Here is a 17,718-nt window from a genome sequence, read left to right on the forward strand (position 1 = left end):
TGGAAATTCAAAATGATTCAGAAAAAATGGAAGTGCAGCCAATCTGAGCCGTTAATCACTGGACGATACCTCATCCAACGGCTGAGATCTGATTGTTATTTTTGTAGAATGACTTTTTAAAATTTTGAACAAAGTAGGTGTTTTATATAATCATTTTTTTTTTACTTTTTAGAAAGGAAAAGGTGAAGTTTAATTATTTAAGGCTTCTACTTTCTTTCTTTCTCAAATTTAAAAAGGGTGTTGTGTATAGTAATGATTAAAGTGTAGTTATCATATATTTAACTCATATGGTTATTTTGTTTCAAATTAAAATTTGTGGTTTATCAACCCTTTATAATTTGAAGTTAGAGAGGGAAGACAAAGGAATAAAGAAAGAGTGAAAGCAATTTGGTGGGAAGACAACTCAAATGGAAATATTGAAAATATTTTAGAGAAATAGTTCCGTAAGGGGTCATTTGATTCGGAATATTATAATTCTGGAATTATAATTCTACATCTTATATGATATACTTAATACTAAGACTTTGCTATAAAATTTATTTTGATATTAATTAATATTCATAACCAAATCTGAAATAAATATAATCCTAAATTTTATACAAAAATTAATACTTTTATCACGATAATCAAAAGACCCACTAGAGCTAAAGTTTTTGTTAGGAGTAGGGTAGTGCATTTGGATTTGTCTTTTACTATAATAAGAAAATTATTACCAAAAAATTTTACTTGCACTCAATGTTTACGTCAAACATATGGATGCAAAGACATATTTTTCTCATAGTTATTAACTAAGAATCCTAATCAAACAATAAGAACAACCCACAAATAAATGTTTTGAAAATATATACAAAACAAAAGCCAGAAATATTAAGTAGAAGTGAAATAAAATAATGTGTCATACCTGAGTTATAAAATTGCATTTGTGCATGAACTATCTTTTTTAACTTGCAAAAAAAAAAAAAAAAAAAAAAGTTGGTATTTGTTTCAAAAACTTTTGGATCATTTTCGGCCGTTGATTTTTCTTTTTCTTAGCAAAAAATATTTTTAAAATTGTGTTGTTAGTGTATCTTTTAAATTTGAACCACAGCCTAACCAGTAACCAGAGAAACCAAAGCTAACTTTACCAGAACTAAGCTACCATCATCTCATTAGTTTAACTAAATAACAAAAAAAAAATGGAGCAAAAAGCGAAGAACTTGAACTTCTGTTTTGGTTAGACAAAATTAAATTGATCTACACCTAGTGCGGAAAATAACTTGGTCAATAAAATATATCGATACTTTTTCATTAAGAAGTTTACAAATATTTCTATCAATCTTATAATTTACTTTTTACTTGATAATAAGTAAATTATCTCAATCCCTTGCTACAAGAGAGAAAATGAGATAAACTCATTTTAACATTTTTTGATAACAACTGTCATAAGTTTTGAACATGTAAACTTTCAAGTGTCAAGCCGGATCTGATGTATCATAGGGATTTGCGTGTATGTTCCATATTGGGATTTTCTTTTTGTAATTATTACTATTGCCTTTTGTCTTATTATATTCAATAGTATTTAATTGAGTACAAATGTTATTGTTTTTCAGAAGTAACTGCTAGTATATTACTGAAACAAGAAAATTTAAGTATCTATAGGATCAACGTAGGGCTGTTAAAAATCGAACCGAAATCTATTGGCTTATTGATATTGGATTATCAGAATAATGGACGGTGAACGGATTGAGATTTTATAATTAACGATTTAACGGTTTGGGGGTGGATTACTCAATTTTCTTATCGGATAAACTATTAACCCGTTAAGAATTTTTATATTTACTTTTCTATGAATTTTGAAGTAGCAAGAACTCCTAAGACTCGATGTCCATTCCAATTTATAACTTTTTCACCCGAATTTTCAATTCTATCCAGCTCATCAAGTCTGTTAGGATGCGTACATGAAGTTTGTTAACAAAATCACCTATAAAAAAGAATTCATTTCAATATTATACCAATTTTTTTTATTTGGTTTATGATGGTAGGTTATAATCTCGTATTTTAGTAGCTTATTGCACTCTAATTTACTATATTTTACTCATGTTGAGCTTTAATTAGTAGTATTTTATACTTATTGTGTGTTTTATGTTGTGTAGACTGATTTTGTAAGTATCAATAATAACCCATATAGAATCGAACTTACGCTGGGTACGAGGTCAGCCTATGATGAAATCCATGTTAATCACTTCCCATTTCCAAGTCGGAATCTCTATAGCCTTCAATAATCCATCGAGTTTATGATGCTCAATCTTGACCTGCTGACAATTAGGGCATTGAGCAACAAACTCTGCTATATCCTTCTTCATTTCGTCCCACCAGTATATTCCCTGATATCATGATACATCTTCGTCGCTCCTGGATGAATAGAATAACGAGAATAGTGAGCTTCTCCGATAACCTGATGGCGCAACCCTGCTACATTAGGAACACATAATCGACCTCGATATCTGAGGACTCCATCTCCTGTAATCTCCAATGGTGTCTTCTCCTTTTGAGGGGTTGTATATCTGTAATGAGCTAGCACTTGATCTTCATACTGCGTTCATTCACTTCAGTTACTAGAGAGGATGTTGTCGTGTCCTAAATAGTAACTCTGGTACCACCTGAATCTAATAATCGAACTCCAAGATTAGCTAGCTGATGAATCTCACAAGCTATCTCACTCTTCTCTGGCTGTAAATATGATAAGTTACCCATAGATCTACGGCTGAGGGCGTCGGCTACTACATTCGCCTTTCCTGGATGGTATAAAATATCAACACCGTAGTCTTTTAGTAGCTCCAACCATCGCCTCTGATGTAAATTCAATTCCTTTTGCTTGAATATATACTGAAGGCTCTTATGGTCCGTATAGATATCAACATGAATGTCATACAAATAGTGCATCCACATCTTTAGTGCATGAATCACCGCGGCTAACTCTAAATCGTGGGTCGGGTAATTCTTCTCGTGGTTTCTTAGTTGTCTAGAAGCATAAGCGATAACCTTACCATGCTGCATCAATACACAACCCAATCCAACGCCCGAAGCGTCACAATAGATAGCATAACCATCGGTCCTTCTGGAAGTGTTAGAACCGGTGTTGAAGTCAATATGTCCTTCAATGCCTGAAACCTCCGCTCACAAGCATCAGTCCACTGAAACTTGGTTGCCTTCTGAGTCAACTTTTTCAATGGTGCTGAAAGGGAAGAAAATCCATCTACAAACCTCCTGTAATAACCTGCCAAACCTAGGAAGCTACGAACCTTTGTCGGTGTCGTGGGTCTAGGCCAAGTCTTCACTGCCTTAATCTTCTGTGTATCGACCCGGATACCCTCACCCGAAATAATATGACCAAGGAAGGCTACAGAATTCAACCAGAATTCATATTTAGAGAATTTTGCATACAACCTCCTTTCTTGTAGATCTCTGAGCATAGTACGCAAATGATATGTATGCTCAACCTCTGAACGAGAATAAACCAAAATTTTATCAATAAATACAATCACGAGCAGATCAGAAAGGGCCCGAACACACGGTTCATCAAGTCCATGAATACCGCTGGGGCATTGGTCAAGCCGAACGACATAACATGAAACTCAAAGTGCCCGTATCTGGTCCTGAATGCTGTCTTCGGAATATCTTTCTCTCTAACCCTTACCTGATGGTACCCCGACCTCAAGTCTATCTTCGAGAAACATCTGGCACCCTGCAACTGATCAAATAAATCATCAATCCTCGGGAGCGGGTACTTATTCTTGTTCGTCGCCTTATTCAACTGTCTGTAATCAATACACATCTGCAAGGAACCATCTTTCTTTCTCACAAATAACATAGGTGCTCCCCACGATGATGTAGTGGGTCTGATAAAGCCTTTTTCAAGCAAATACCCCAGTTGTTCTTTCAACTCTCTCAGCTCTGCAGGTGTCATTCTATAAGGAGAAATAGATATCGGCTGAGTATCTGGTAATGTGTCAATAGCAAACTCAATCTCCCGCTCTGGCGGAAGGCTTGGAAGCTCATCAGGAAACTCATTAACCACCGGGATAGATTGAAGGGTCGGTGACTCTGCTTTCACATCCTGTACCCGAACTAAGTGATAAATATAGCCCTTTCTGATCATCTTCCTTGCCTTGAGATAGGAAATAAACCTACCTCTCGGTGATACAGTATTACCTTTCCACTCTAGAATTGGCTCCCCTAGAAACTGGAACCGAACCATCTTTGATCTACAATCAACGTTAGCATAACAAGAAGCCAACCAATCCATACCCATTATAACATCAAATTCCACCATATCAAACTCAATCAGGTCTGCTACTGTAGAACGACTATGAACTACTACTATACGGTCTTTATATACCTGTCTAGCTATCACTGGATCCCCAATAGGTGTAGACACCTCAAAAGGTTCAATCAACTCAGGTTCTATCCCAAACTTACTAGCAACCAACGGAGTGACGTACGATAAGGTGGAACATGGATCAATCAATACATATACATCATATGAGGAGACTGATAAGATACATGTAACAACATCAGGTGATGACGCATGATCTTGTCGACCCGCTAAGGCATAGATACAGTTATGAGGACCGCTCGAGCTAGATGCTCCACTTCTGCCTCTACCACGACCAGTTGGTGCCTGTGAACCTTGCATAAGGGGGCGTACTGGTGATGACGAACTGGCTACAGATCTCGCTGGCTGAACTATACCTGCACCACCTCTTGTCGTACAATCTCTCATAACGTGGCCTGGATAACCACAAGTATAACAAACACCTAACCCTACAAGGCACTGCCTGACATGCTGCTTACCACACTGAGCACATCGTGGCAAGGGTGGCCTCATCTGACTTGACTCACCGCTATACTAAGAACTAGAGGCCCTGAAAATCTGACTGGGCCCTCAATATGTGGAACGATCAAATCTCCTACCGGCAAACTGAGGGGGTGCATTAGCCGATGGCTGGGCTGAATACCTCGGGTATTGTTGTCTCTGATCATCTCGAAACTCACCAAAATGACCTGAAGATCTCGCTCTCTTACTCTAGCCCCTATCATGCTCACGATCGGCCCTCTGCTTCTGCTTACGCTCTTCTACCGATGAACTCGATCCTCTATCTTAGCTACAATAGTGGGAGCATACCTAGCCAAAGAATCAAACTAAAGGTTGTACTCCCGAACACTCATATTACCCTGTCGAAGGGTCAAGAACCTATCAAATCTAGACCGTCTAAGCTCTGGTGGCAAATAATTACAAAGAAAAGCCTCTGTAAACTCCTGTCATACTGCTGGAAGAGCATCCTCACCTCTGGACAACTCCCAAGACTCGTACCAATTAATTGTAACATCCCGAAGTCTATAGGAAGCTAGCTCAGCTGACTCAGTCGTAATGGACTTTATTACCCTCAAAGTCCTCTACATCCTATCGATAAATACCTGAGGGTCCTCGTTTGGATCTGCTCCAGTGAGTACATGAGGGTCTAAATTAATGAAATCACGAACCCTCGCACTGATGGCCATATCTTCATGACCGATACCTACCTCCTGGCGTCGAGCCTGTGCGACCACTAATTGAGTCAATAGTTGAATAACATCTCTCATTTCCTGACCCGGTGCATCTGGATGAGGAGCTGGAGGTACTGGAGAGGGTGCCGGAGAGGGTGTTAGAGCGGGTGCCCCTCGGATCTCCTCTGGAGAGGGCAGGGTATGTGAAGTCTGAGATGGAGTCCCACTATAAGACTCTCCCCGAGACCTGGTAACTCGTGGTGCTCTACTTGTAGTCTCATCATCCACGGACTTGCCCTTCTGGGCGGCTGTAGCCTTCTTGGGCATCGCTGAAAACATAACATGTTGTTAGGAAAATGAATTCTTGTATCGCATGATCTAAGATAAGAAATAAAAGTAACCATCCTAAATATCTTGTAGCCTCCTGACTATAAGTGTGGTGCACAACACACCCATAAACAAGACTCTACTAGACACGATCTGTAGATAACCCTAGGACAGAACTGCTCTCATACCACTTTTGTCACGACCCAAACCGATGGGCCGTGACGAGTGTCCGAGTTTTACCTATCGAACACCCCTAAGCATTCGTCTAAGATATAAATATGAAATAAGTGTAGGTCATGCATAACATTTGGAAATAAACTACTAATTAATATGAACAACCTACGTGAGAAAACATTCCCAAAAGACACACACACACACACACACACAGATATATATATATATATATATATATATATATATATATATATATATATATATATATATATATATACATACACACACACACACACACAGATATATATATATATACACACACACACACACACACACACTGTCTACAGACCTCTAATAGAGTGTACAACTGTATAAAGGATGGGACTGGGCCCCGTCGTACCCATATATGTATGCAAACACATCGTACCAAAACCCAAAGAAGCTCCGGATCAAATGGAGCACACCAACTCTTGCTGATCAAGGATCCTAAGAAGGGGGACCGTCAGCCTGTCTACCTGCACCTGCGGACATGAAACGCAGCGTCCCCAGGCAAAAAGGGACATCAGTACGAATAATGTATTGAGTATGTAAGGCATGAAAATCAGTACATAAAAGAATAGATGAAACATTGAGTAAAGAATTCCACATGTGAGTCTAAATAACTTTGTGAATCTAGAAACATTTATAATGCCATGCACGTGCATATAAATGTCGTATCCTGCATAGGTATAGGTGTACATAACATCATCAAGCTTCTGAGGGCATCCCATCATATCATCTCGGTCACTGTGGGAAAATCATCAACGTATACCAGCTGATCATGTGGTGGTGCATATATAACACCGTAACCTTTTCCCATATTACATATACATATAATATACGCGTATATAACGCCTTCTGGTCATGGGTCAATGTACATGTATAAATGCATGAAATGCATAAGAAATACGTTAATAAGATTTCTCGAATATCATAAAATTAATATGCCTTTCGGACAAACTTTATCAAATGTGTATTTTTCTGAAACCCATGACCAGAGGATATAATAATAATTCACATAGGTAATCAAGAATATAGACACCCCTAGTATTTATATGAATAGATTCATTTATGAAAGTTGCGTATTTTGCTCGTTTCGCTTGTATCATTTGGATCATGCCAAAAAGAAAGAAGGGATAGCCTTAACATACCTCAAGTTGTCAATGCAACTCAACAACAAGCTTATGACAACTAGCGCGCCAAACCTATAATAAAGAAATACGTGTACAATTTAGATGGCGATAGTATATTACGTATCTCAAACGATAACTCGATTCTAAAATAAAACGGGCAGCATTTCCCCTGATTTTACTGCTCCCTCAAGCCTACTATAGGCGAGATACAAACATAATACAATCAACAACTCAAAACCAACCTAATTACAATTTTGTACCTTCAATACAACAAAACCCCCAAATATACCATAATACACACAATCAACAAGTTATCAATTAGCATGTAACTACAATGACGAGCGACCAACCTACTACCCTACTATATGTGGCGTTTCTCCATGCCCTTTTTATCCTTTCAAACTCCATAAATCAGAAGTACAATAGACAGCCCAAAAGCAATACAAAACAGCCCATAAAACAGTCCACTACAAGTCAAATAACTCGAACTCACGGTTTTCGATCACCGTCCCGTGAGGTCTAACTATTAGGAAATGAATTTATCAACCTTTCTTGATATTTTAAAGCTTAAATACAGAAATTAGTAATTTTTATTAACTATTAAATATATTTCAAAACTCAAACTACAAAGAAAAAGAGAGGCGATATAGCGATACTTACGTCGTAGGGATCATTTTGATGTTATCACTTCTCGATTTCGTACTTGGGATGTTAGTATTATTTGAAGCACTATTATAGAGCTCAAGGACTATTTTTATGATGTTGTCTGGTCAGGTTCTATGTAGAAATGAAGAGAGAGACGAGTTAAGACATATATATCAACTTTTGAAAAGTCAAAAGGTGCTAGCTTGGCACCCTCTCATTCGCTCATCTTCCGGAGTTTATATCTTTTTATCCGGATATCGTATGAATGAACGGTTAAGAGAGTTGGAAACTACATTCCAAGACCTTTAATTTTGTATATAATATGTCCCAAAAATACTTCATATAATACACGAAATTTATTTCTCAAAAAGTTCTATTATAGGGCAAATTCTTAGTTGGTTTTTCCGCAACTTTAATCCGATTTTTTCCAAACTTTATATGTTTTATCGAAACATCATATATAGTATTATTATGACTTTAAAATCATTTAAATCATGATTAACAAGTCTCGTATTCATTATACGTCACCTTGAGACGCACATGGTGTAACAACTATAACTTTGAGAAGTGGGCAAGTGTTGAAAGATCCCACCCCGATCCAAAATGAGGTGAACTTTGAAAAATAAAGTGAGAAGCAGTTGAAGGGTGATGTTGATAAAAAGAATAAAGGCCCGATGAAAACTGAGAAAAATGAGGAAGAAAAATCAAGAAGGGCGGAACATGATGAGAGCAAGCATATGTCTGCGCTGCCTTTTCCCCCAAAAGTTGAGTCGAGAAAAGATGGACAAGCAGTTTGAGAGATTTCTAGATGTGCTGAAATAGGTTCATGTAAACCTACCATTCACAGAAGTGTTCTCACAAATGCCGGCTTATGCCAAGTTCTTGAAAGAAATTCTGACAAAGAAGAAGAAAATAGAATAGACCTCAGTGGTCAAGCTCACAGAGCATTGCAGTGTAATATTGCAAAACAAACTCCCACAAAAGTGTTGATATCCGGGGAATTTTACCATACCTTGCTCTTTAGGCACTACTAATTTTGATAAGTCTCTATGTGATTCTGGTATCTTAATTAATTTAATGTCTCTATCTATTTACAGGAAACTGGAGAAGGAGATTGGAGAGATAAGGTCTGCACTAATATCTTTGCAGCTGGCAGACCAAACGACTCTAATACCCGAGGGAATAGTTGAATATGTCTTAGTTCGGGTAGATAAGTTTGTATTTTCTGTGGATTTCATAGTGGTTAATATGGAAGAGAAAAATAAGGTCCCCCTCATCCTAGGAAGACTATTCCTAGCAACGGGTAGAGAAATATTAGATATACATGAGAGAAAACTCATGCTTAGAGTGGGCGAGGAGACTGTGATTATTGAGATGGATGTAGAAACGGGAGTAAAAAAGGGAGAAGCTAGCTGATAGTGTTGTGTGGAAAGTGAAGGGCGAGAAAGAGAAGACTGTGGCGAGCGAAAAAGATAAGTGTGGGGTGTATCCAAAGAAGGCCGAGAAGAAGTTGTCTACATGGATGTGTGCATTAGTTCGGGCGCAAGGGATGGAGCCCAACTTCGATTCAAACCCCGACTAGATGTTCAGGAAAGTTGTCCTTACCTCTTTCTTTTTATTTGTGTGTCATAGAGACATGACACAATTTAAAGCATGGGGTAGGGATGTATATATGTATAAAATATATAAATATTTGTGTTTGTTTTTTTTGCAATTCATTTGATTGAAAATTTTAAAAATTTTGATTTTTCCCAATAATGGATGTCAATCGACAGGTTTCTTGAGGGATTAAGTCGAAGAAAATTATATATATATATATATATATGTAATTTTATTTAGGTAGTATAATAATCCCCCCTTGATTTTTTTTTGTCGCGATTCTTTTCTAAGGGTTTTGTTTGAACCGGGTGTAGTTAATTTTTTTAGGAGTAGGAGACCTTGTGCTGTGATTTTAAATGAAAGCAATATCTTTTGACTTCATTATGCCTTGAGAATAATATGTGCTTTAGTTGTGATGCTTAGTCTCAGTTTTTGACTCTCGTATAAACATCTTAAATTGTATGTTCTTAACTTTGCTTAACTACTTTGATTAGAGTGTCTTGATGAGTCTGATCCTGAGTGAGTTTTGTGTCATGTGTGTGTGAGGCTTTGTGTATTCTGTGCAGTACAATTGATGTCTAGAACTTGGCCCGTGTGTTTGCAAGGAGAAATAGTAGATCTGTTCAGTCTTGGAAGTGATATAGGCGTTTCTTTGTTGAGCCAGCTATATATGTTACCCACTAAATTGTTATGTATCGTAGTTAACCCCGTTGAGCCTGTAATCATGTTTCTTTGGTAACCACATTACAAACCTTATCTTTTTGAACCATTTACCTCTCGTGAACACTTGAAATTGGTATGATTCTTGTAAAAGTTGAAGTATGGGGTAGTTGGTTTGGCTTTTAAGTGGAAATATTGAAATAAGGAGAAAGGTGCACTGTTGTGAAAAAGTATGAGCCACTTGAATCGAAAAAGAAGATGAAGAAAAAAATAGTTTATATTCATTGATAGTGGTAACTCTTGATGTATTTGTGCTTAAATAATTTGGGAGTTGACATATACGGATGAGAAGATGGAATTATGGTTTGACATAAGTATGGGGTTTAAAGGTTAAGTATATGTATTAAAAGTGCTTAGGGAGGTGTAGTTACTCTTATATCTAAATGCATCATACCCATCCTACAGCCTACATTACAACCAATTAAAGTCCTACTCGATCCTTGACTGAACAAACTCGATTAGTAGAGTAGTACACTACGGGCAAGCCTATGGTGGATCTTTTGTGGCATATGAATGTTGTTCTGAGAGTGAGTGAATTCTTTCTATCTTGAGTTCTTAATTATTCTTAACTTTTATTGTGTGTGGAACTACTCTCTATTGTTGGGTGAAGGTACTTGATTCATGAAGGAAAGGTAATGTCATTGATCTCTATGTTAGAGTAAGTGAGCAGGTTGTACAAAATGCGTGGTGCTTTTGAGTCAAATCTTGAACCGAGGATGTTACGGTATTATGCTTAATATGTTCTATTATTCTTGGTATGATGAGTTAAGAGAGTTATTTAAAAAGGCCGTATCTGTGTGAAGTGTAGTTTGATTGCTCGAGGACAAGCAATGGTTTAAGTGTGAGGTACTGATGGTAGGCTATAATCCCGTATTTTAGTCGCTTATTGCACTCTAATTTGCTCCACTTTACTCATGTTGAGCTTTAATTAGTAGTGTTTTACACTTATTGTATTTTTATGTTGTGTAGGAGTGATTTCGAATTATTTAGATGTTACGAATGAATTCAAGCTATTTTGGAGCTTTGAAGTCTAAGTAAAAGCCCAAGGATTAAGTTGGGATCATGTTCGGGGATCAACGGATGATAGTGCACTTTAAGAACGAAACAAAGAATCGAGCAGGCATACTGTGCATTGTCAAGTAAAATGTACATAACTTTTCGTTCAGAAATTTGTTTGGGCTCTACAATATATCGTTGGAAAGCTATTTAAAAGGGCTACAACTTTCATATTTTATATTTTTTCAAATTTTCAACTTTCGCGGCTCATGGGGCGATGCGAGGTGTGGCGCGACTGTGCAAAATCTACCCAGAAAGTGATTTTACAAATGTTCTAGAATTCTCCACAAGCGCGCCGCATGGTGCGGCGCGGCATGCAACACGGTAGTGCAAAAGTCTTAGAGTATTTTCTCAATTCCGATAAAAAGGGATATTTTCGTTTGGGGTTTATTTGGGGAATAGTTAAATACACGGGAAAAACACCATTTCTGCACTTTTGGACTTACCTTAGACCTAGGGAAGCTAAAGAGAAGAGGGAGAAGCAAGAGCACAAGGATTTCATCCCTCCTTCCTCACTCAAGATCCGGGTTTGGATTGTATTTATGTGTTCCTCTACTTTTATTTTATTTGTGAAGAACTTCTCCATATCTATGGAGTAGAACCTTTTGTGTTTTGATGGATTTGGTGTATTGATGGTTGTTTGTAGATTATAACTCTATTTTTATGTATTTGAATTATTTTTGGAAGATTTAATTGTTGCATCTATGTTCACTTGTTCTTGTAATTGAAAGAGGCATAACTTGTGATATATTTGCACTATGTTGTTGGTTGAGTTCATAGATTCTTCTAAATAATCGAAAGAGGCTAGTTGAATTCTTGATTAAACCTAGTTAGGAGGATAATCGAAAGAGGTTCTCCTAAAGACCAATCCATTACGAATTCTTGCATATCTTCACCGAGCTTAAATTGGTTCATATTGTGAGGTTGAGACTTAATCGAGAGAGTAGTTTCTACTAACAATTGTATTGATAATTAAGTGAATTTGAGAGACTCACTTGAACATTAGAAGTGAATTATCTAGAGTTAGATTCCGAATAATTATCTTGTACTTATCCTATCAACCAATATTTTCTCCCATTGATAACTTCCTTGCTTACCTTTGTTGCGATTATCATTAGTCAATAGCTTAGATTCTTAGTTAATTTTAATTCTTAATTGTATAAATCTCAACTGTTGATCCTCCTGAATAGCAATCGAGCTACAAACTACGATAATATTGTTTAAATCCAATTCTTGTGGACACAATATTATACTATACTATCTTTGACTAGCGAGCACAATTTAAGTGTGTGTTTTGTGCTTGTTAGTTTAGCCGATAAACCGTCATATAATCGTTAATCCGATACCAATCCGTCCGTTGTCTTATTGGATGGCTAGCAGATTACTACATTTATAATCCGATAACTAATAAGCCAAATTGTTAAGCATAATTATCCGTCTGATCCGCCCGATAAACACCCTTAATCACATGGCATCATTTATGATGCAATTTGTGAAATTTTGCTCCTCATGGAATAAACAAATGGAAAATAATCCAAATTTTATATGGACTTAATTCCATAAAATTCTGCATGTCTCTATTTACTATAGCAGGCAAGCTAGTTACATAGATTATAGCTTAGCTAGCACAATGTTTAGCTTTTTTACATTTGGTGTCCGAAACTTATTCATCCGATTAATTTGAATCCGCATCGTAAAAAAAATATTATGGAAGGGTTCCCGGAGAAGATGACTATATTTCCAACTTAAACTCGAGATCTATAGTTTAGAAATAAAGAACATTTATCATTAAAACCTTCCAAATATTTTTGCAAGCCGTCTACCTTCTAGGAAGTAGCCACCTTTTGCACATCATTTCAACTGCACTCTTTGCATCAGATAAATTCTACACTTTCTTTCGGCCATTCTGTATATTTTTTGTTTCCTCACGAGCATTTTATATATTATATCAATAACGATAGGCAAACTGTAAAATTAGTGGTTGAAATGGTAATAAAAGAAATATTGCATCAAAGTATAAACTTTGTATTATTTAATGAACTAGAATTGTAGATAGTTGTAAAATTATTGAAAAGCAAAATTGGTCAAATATTTTAAACATTTAATAATGGAATGAGTAGCATGAAATATAAATTGCAGTTCACAAGTGTGGAGGCTTAATTGTTGAAATCAATTTGCATATGAGATATGCTTTGGATTAGTTTTTTCTCCTTTTCAGATTCTTTTTTTTTTCCTTGTAAATTTAACATATCTTTGCTTCTTTTTCTGTATGCTATGTCCGCAAACTTCAGATGGGTTTGAAGTTCATTCTCGTTTAGTAAGATTATATTTTTGTCCAATTATTAATTTGCTTACCACAAAGTGGCTAAACTTGTAAATACTTTTTAACCGGAAATAGGCTATTTGTGCACTTTCCCCATGAAGTGGTACCTATATAAACTTCGATGGGCCTAGTGTTAAAGAATTCTCGGCCTCACAAAGCCCAATACGCTGAAGAAGAGAGGAAGGGTCTGTATCGCAACTCCAATGGCGTTATCCTCCGTTGTTATGCCGTCGTTATCTTCTCCGCCGCCACGTACGGCGGCGATGTTGAACCGCTCCGGTTCACCGTCGTCGACATCGTCGTTTGCATCATCCAGTGGCCGGCTCACCGGCCCAACGCCACTAGCCGTCGCTTTTATGCCGTTTGTGAGACGGACATCGCTATCGTCCTCTCGCCGGAGTTCACAAATCATACGTATGGCACCGGAAGAAGAGAAGATGACTCGCCGTTCTCCTCTCGATTTCCCTATCGTAAGCACTTCAAAAACTCCTTTTTCTGGTTATTTAACTTCAATTCAGCTGTGCTATTCTATCTGAAAATAGAAAGTGTTATTTTTTAGATAATATCAGCTATTCGGAATTGCAGTTTAGTTTGGGATAAGTTTAAAACCTATTATATGTAGAAGATAAAAAGTTCAAGTTATATACAGTGTCAGTGCAAAACTGATATCTACAGGTAAGCCTCCTTAATATGTAGGATATGTATTCTTGAAAATAAGACAGATTATGTGTTGTAAGCTTCCTTACATTGCCAGTGTATATGACTTAACTCTTTGTTTAATCTAGTTATAGTTTTTGGTCATTTTAGTGTGAAAGATTGTTGTTATAGATGTAGTTATAGATGTATTCTTGAAAATAAGACAGATTGTTGTGATGTAAAACGCCTCGCCTTACGCCCACGCCTTTGGTCATTTAACACACAATCTTTCACAATCAGCGAGGCTTAAGCCCCGAGGCACGGGGCGTAAGCCCCATAGGTATTAAATTTTTAATATTTTATAAAATAATATAATGACGGTAAATATTTATAAACAGGTAAAATTGCATAAAAATTGAAGAAAACTATAAATATGTGAAATATATATGTATATATGTATATGTGTGTTTGCGCGCGCGCGCGCTCCATTCCCACAAAAAACTAGTCAAAACAATCTATTATACGCTACTTACAAGCACAAGTAACTTGAGTCTAAAAGAATAAAGTTTTCTACATGGAGGAACAAAAAGGATGATTAACCTGCAATTTGAATTTTGAACTTGCTCCTATGAAGGAGAATGGAGTTCGCCCCACACCATCGCCTCGGGGCTCGCCCCGAAAACGTCTTTTAAAACATTGATTGTGATAATGCAATCAAAGTGTCAAATCCTATTAGAAAATAGCAATTTCTTGAAGTTGCAATTTGGTCGTGATAAAGGTTAAAACCTATGATTAGGAGGTAAAAAGTATAGTTTAATCTAGTCATAGTTTTTGGTTTTTAAGTGTGAACAATTGTTTGGTTTGGATGAATTAAATTTTGCAAATGTCTAAGTAGTAATTATTTGAAATTTACAGTTTGGGATGTGAAAAAAGTACAACATTTAATTGGAAGACTAAAAGAGAATGAGTTACTATAATAATTGGTAATTTCAGCTCAAATGATTATTACTCGTTAGATGAATAAATTGGCAAATACTCTCAAACTACCAAGTTATCCTTTCATGCCAACCTATACTCCCCCTGCCCTCATAAAAGATAGTTAATCCCTTTGTTTGACTAGTCAGTCACTCAGTTTTCAAGAGAGCTGTTCTTCTATTAGGCCTGGTCGAAACAAATTAGAATAAAGGTTGTCGACCTATATGGTTAACTTCTCATGCCGAGAAAGTCAGGTATCAGATATATGTAGTTCAATCCCCCTCTCCTTACCCATTTCCAGTTCCAGTGTGTGAAATGATATCCAGTGAGTGAAGTAGTCTTGGTCTGAGGAAAAGATACCCCTACCCACCCCCACCCAAAAAAAAAGAGGGGCCCTCATTGTCTTTATTTAGCCTCCGATCTATTATAGCTCCTTCAGATTTCTCTTTTAGTCCTCAAAGTGGCTATCAAGAGAGTAAGGGGGAAAAAAGTGCTACCAAGAGACTAAGGAGAAAAAAAAAGAGAAGCAGAATAATTTTGGCAGCTCTCCCAAGTCCACATCTGTAGCACTCCTTTCCCTCAGTAACTCTGCTAGTCAGCTGATTCTCTTTTGCTCCTCCATTGGACGCACTACTCCAATGGAGAACATGATTTGAAGGAGGGGTTTCTTTTTCTTTCATGATAAGATAAATGATTGGAAGGAGGGATAGGGGAGGCCGTCGGACTTAGGTGGAGGGAAGGGGAGGTTAGTAGATTTACATATTGCAATCTGCTTCATAGGCTACTCAACATGATCGCTCGCTCGATTTGTCAACCACTGGCCTTTGTGGAGCCCTTACTTGTTTGCAGTGACATCTCTCTCTATCTCTCCTTTGTTTTGCACGATAAGTGGGTCTAGCGACATCTCTCCATAGCCTTTTTCATTCTTTCTAAACCTCCATGGCCATTATTTTAGGAGAGTGCTCATCCTCTTATTAAGAGGTATTGTCTCTTCCAAGTAGCTAACCTTTATATGTCATGAATCTGGTACTATAGAGAGAACACTTTGTCCATGTATATGTAATTTCTTTTGTATAAGTCACTCTTTGTCCAATTAATATGCAGACCTGATTTGCTTCATATATCGAATAGTCAATTAATCTTTCTTAGCGGCAAAGCCTTTCATTGTGTCATTGATAAAAGAGCTTGTGAAATAGTTAGTGACTGGTCCATATTTGCTCCACACAATAGCGACTTTAACCTTAGGGCCACAAAATTGTCTATCATCCTGCCCAATGCTTCCATAAAAAGTATAAACAGAAAGGAAGAGACATGATCTTCCAGCCATAAATCCTGTATGATGGAGAAAGCTTCCGGACCCTTTTTTTTCCTTCTTTTGTTTTAAAGAAAGCTTCTGGATTCTTTGGTATTTATATTCTCATGGAGTCATATTTCCATTTGGGTCGGTTAGCTGCCTTTATACAACCACCAAATGTGTTCACACCAGGTGGGTTCTTAGTTAGTTAACAGAGACAAAGATTTAATACGACTTTGGTCTTTCATTTGTTATTTCTAGTAGTTTCTAAAAAAGCCCTTAGACATGTCTTTGTGGAAATTTTGATGGTCCTCATTAACAACCTTTTTGCAATATGCTACCAGAGGAGTTTGAGCTGATACTGCGTTGTGCTTTCTAGAATAGTACCATCCAAAGCATTTTGATGAAACATGTTTATTGACAGGAATGGGAAAGGCCCAAGCCCGGACGAAGACCGGATATCTTTCCCCAATTCAGTCCCATGAAAACTCCCTTGCCACCTCCTCTGCCAGCTGATCCTCCGGAAGAGGATGAGGAAGAAGAAGAAAAGAAAGAGGAAGAGGAAGATCCTGAGAAAGAAAATCCAGATAAACCAGATGAGTAGTAGCTGCAATCTGATGAATTTGTTCCAACAAGTCAGGCATGCGTCTACTATTGTCATCTTAGCTGTTGCGGCTTATATGCACTGGCCCTAGGCCATGTTCTAGATAGAATTAATGGCACGAAGAGTTCTCGACTTCAAAATTTTGTAATACAGTCTACTATCAGGACAATCAGTAGTGCAATGTAATCTTTGTTTCAACGAGACTCGCATTTACTATTCTTAGCCTACTCGCTGCATCATATGTATGTTGGCTCTATTCATATTGTACATTGAGTTGATGCTATGGGTAGTTCTTGACTTGAAAAATATGGAACAAGGAGGTGCTGTCAAAAATATTTACAAAGTACCTGCAGAATATCCCTTCCTATTCTTAAAGGAAGTCTGAGTTCTAACACTGTTTCGGCATTCTGTTTACACCAAAAATGAAACAAAAGCAAACAGTTCATCTTGGTCTTCTGGATTAAGTTTCTGTTATCTTCAAAACACCTAGCATTTTGCTCTCTCCGACTGTCCACCATATAAACAACTAATTTTTCTACTTGACTCAGTTGATATATCCATTTAGATGAGATCCATTATGAGAGAAAAACGCAACTATCAGGTAAAATTGGGATATAACTTTGAGACACTGAAGGGACTGCTGCTTGCAGTTGGTAGTTCCAGTTAT

General features: G+C 37.1%; 1 protein-coding gene across 1 annotated transcript; it reads left to right on the forward strand.

The window, feature by feature from the left end:
- Window positions 1-13,668: 13,668 nt before the first annotated feature.
- On the forward strand, window positions 13,669-17,252 carry LOC104113794 (uncharacterized). The gene is made up of 2 exons (XM_009624082.4): window positions 13,669-14,012; window positions 16,872-17,252. The coding sequence occupies exons 1-2, from the start codon at window positions 13,746-13,748 to the stop codon at window positions 17,049-17,051; spliced, it is 447 nt and encodes a 148-aa protein (XP_009622377.1). The 5' UTR covers window positions 13,669-13,745; the 3' UTR covers window positions 17,052-17,252.
- The last annotated feature ends 466 nt before the right edge of the window (window positions 17,253-17,718 follow it).

Source organism: Nicotiana tomentosiformis, chromosome 4 (assembly GCF_000390325.3).
Source record: "Nicotiana tomentosiformis chromosome 4, ASM39032v3, whole genome shotgun sequence".
Classification (NCBI taxonomy): Eukaryota; Viridiplantae; Streptophyta; class Magnoliopsida; order Solanales; family Solanaceae; genus Nicotiana; species Nicotiana tomentosiformis.

Coding starts and splice junctions, on each gene's coding strand:
- LOC104113794 (XM_009624082.4), top strand. CDS start 13,746: ATGGCGTTATCCTCCGTTGTTATGCCGTCGTTATCTTCTCCGCCGCCA. Junction 14,013..16,871: donor CTCCTCTCGATTTCCCTATC/GTAAGCACTTCA, acceptor GTTTATTGACAG/GAATGGGAAAGGCCCAAGCC.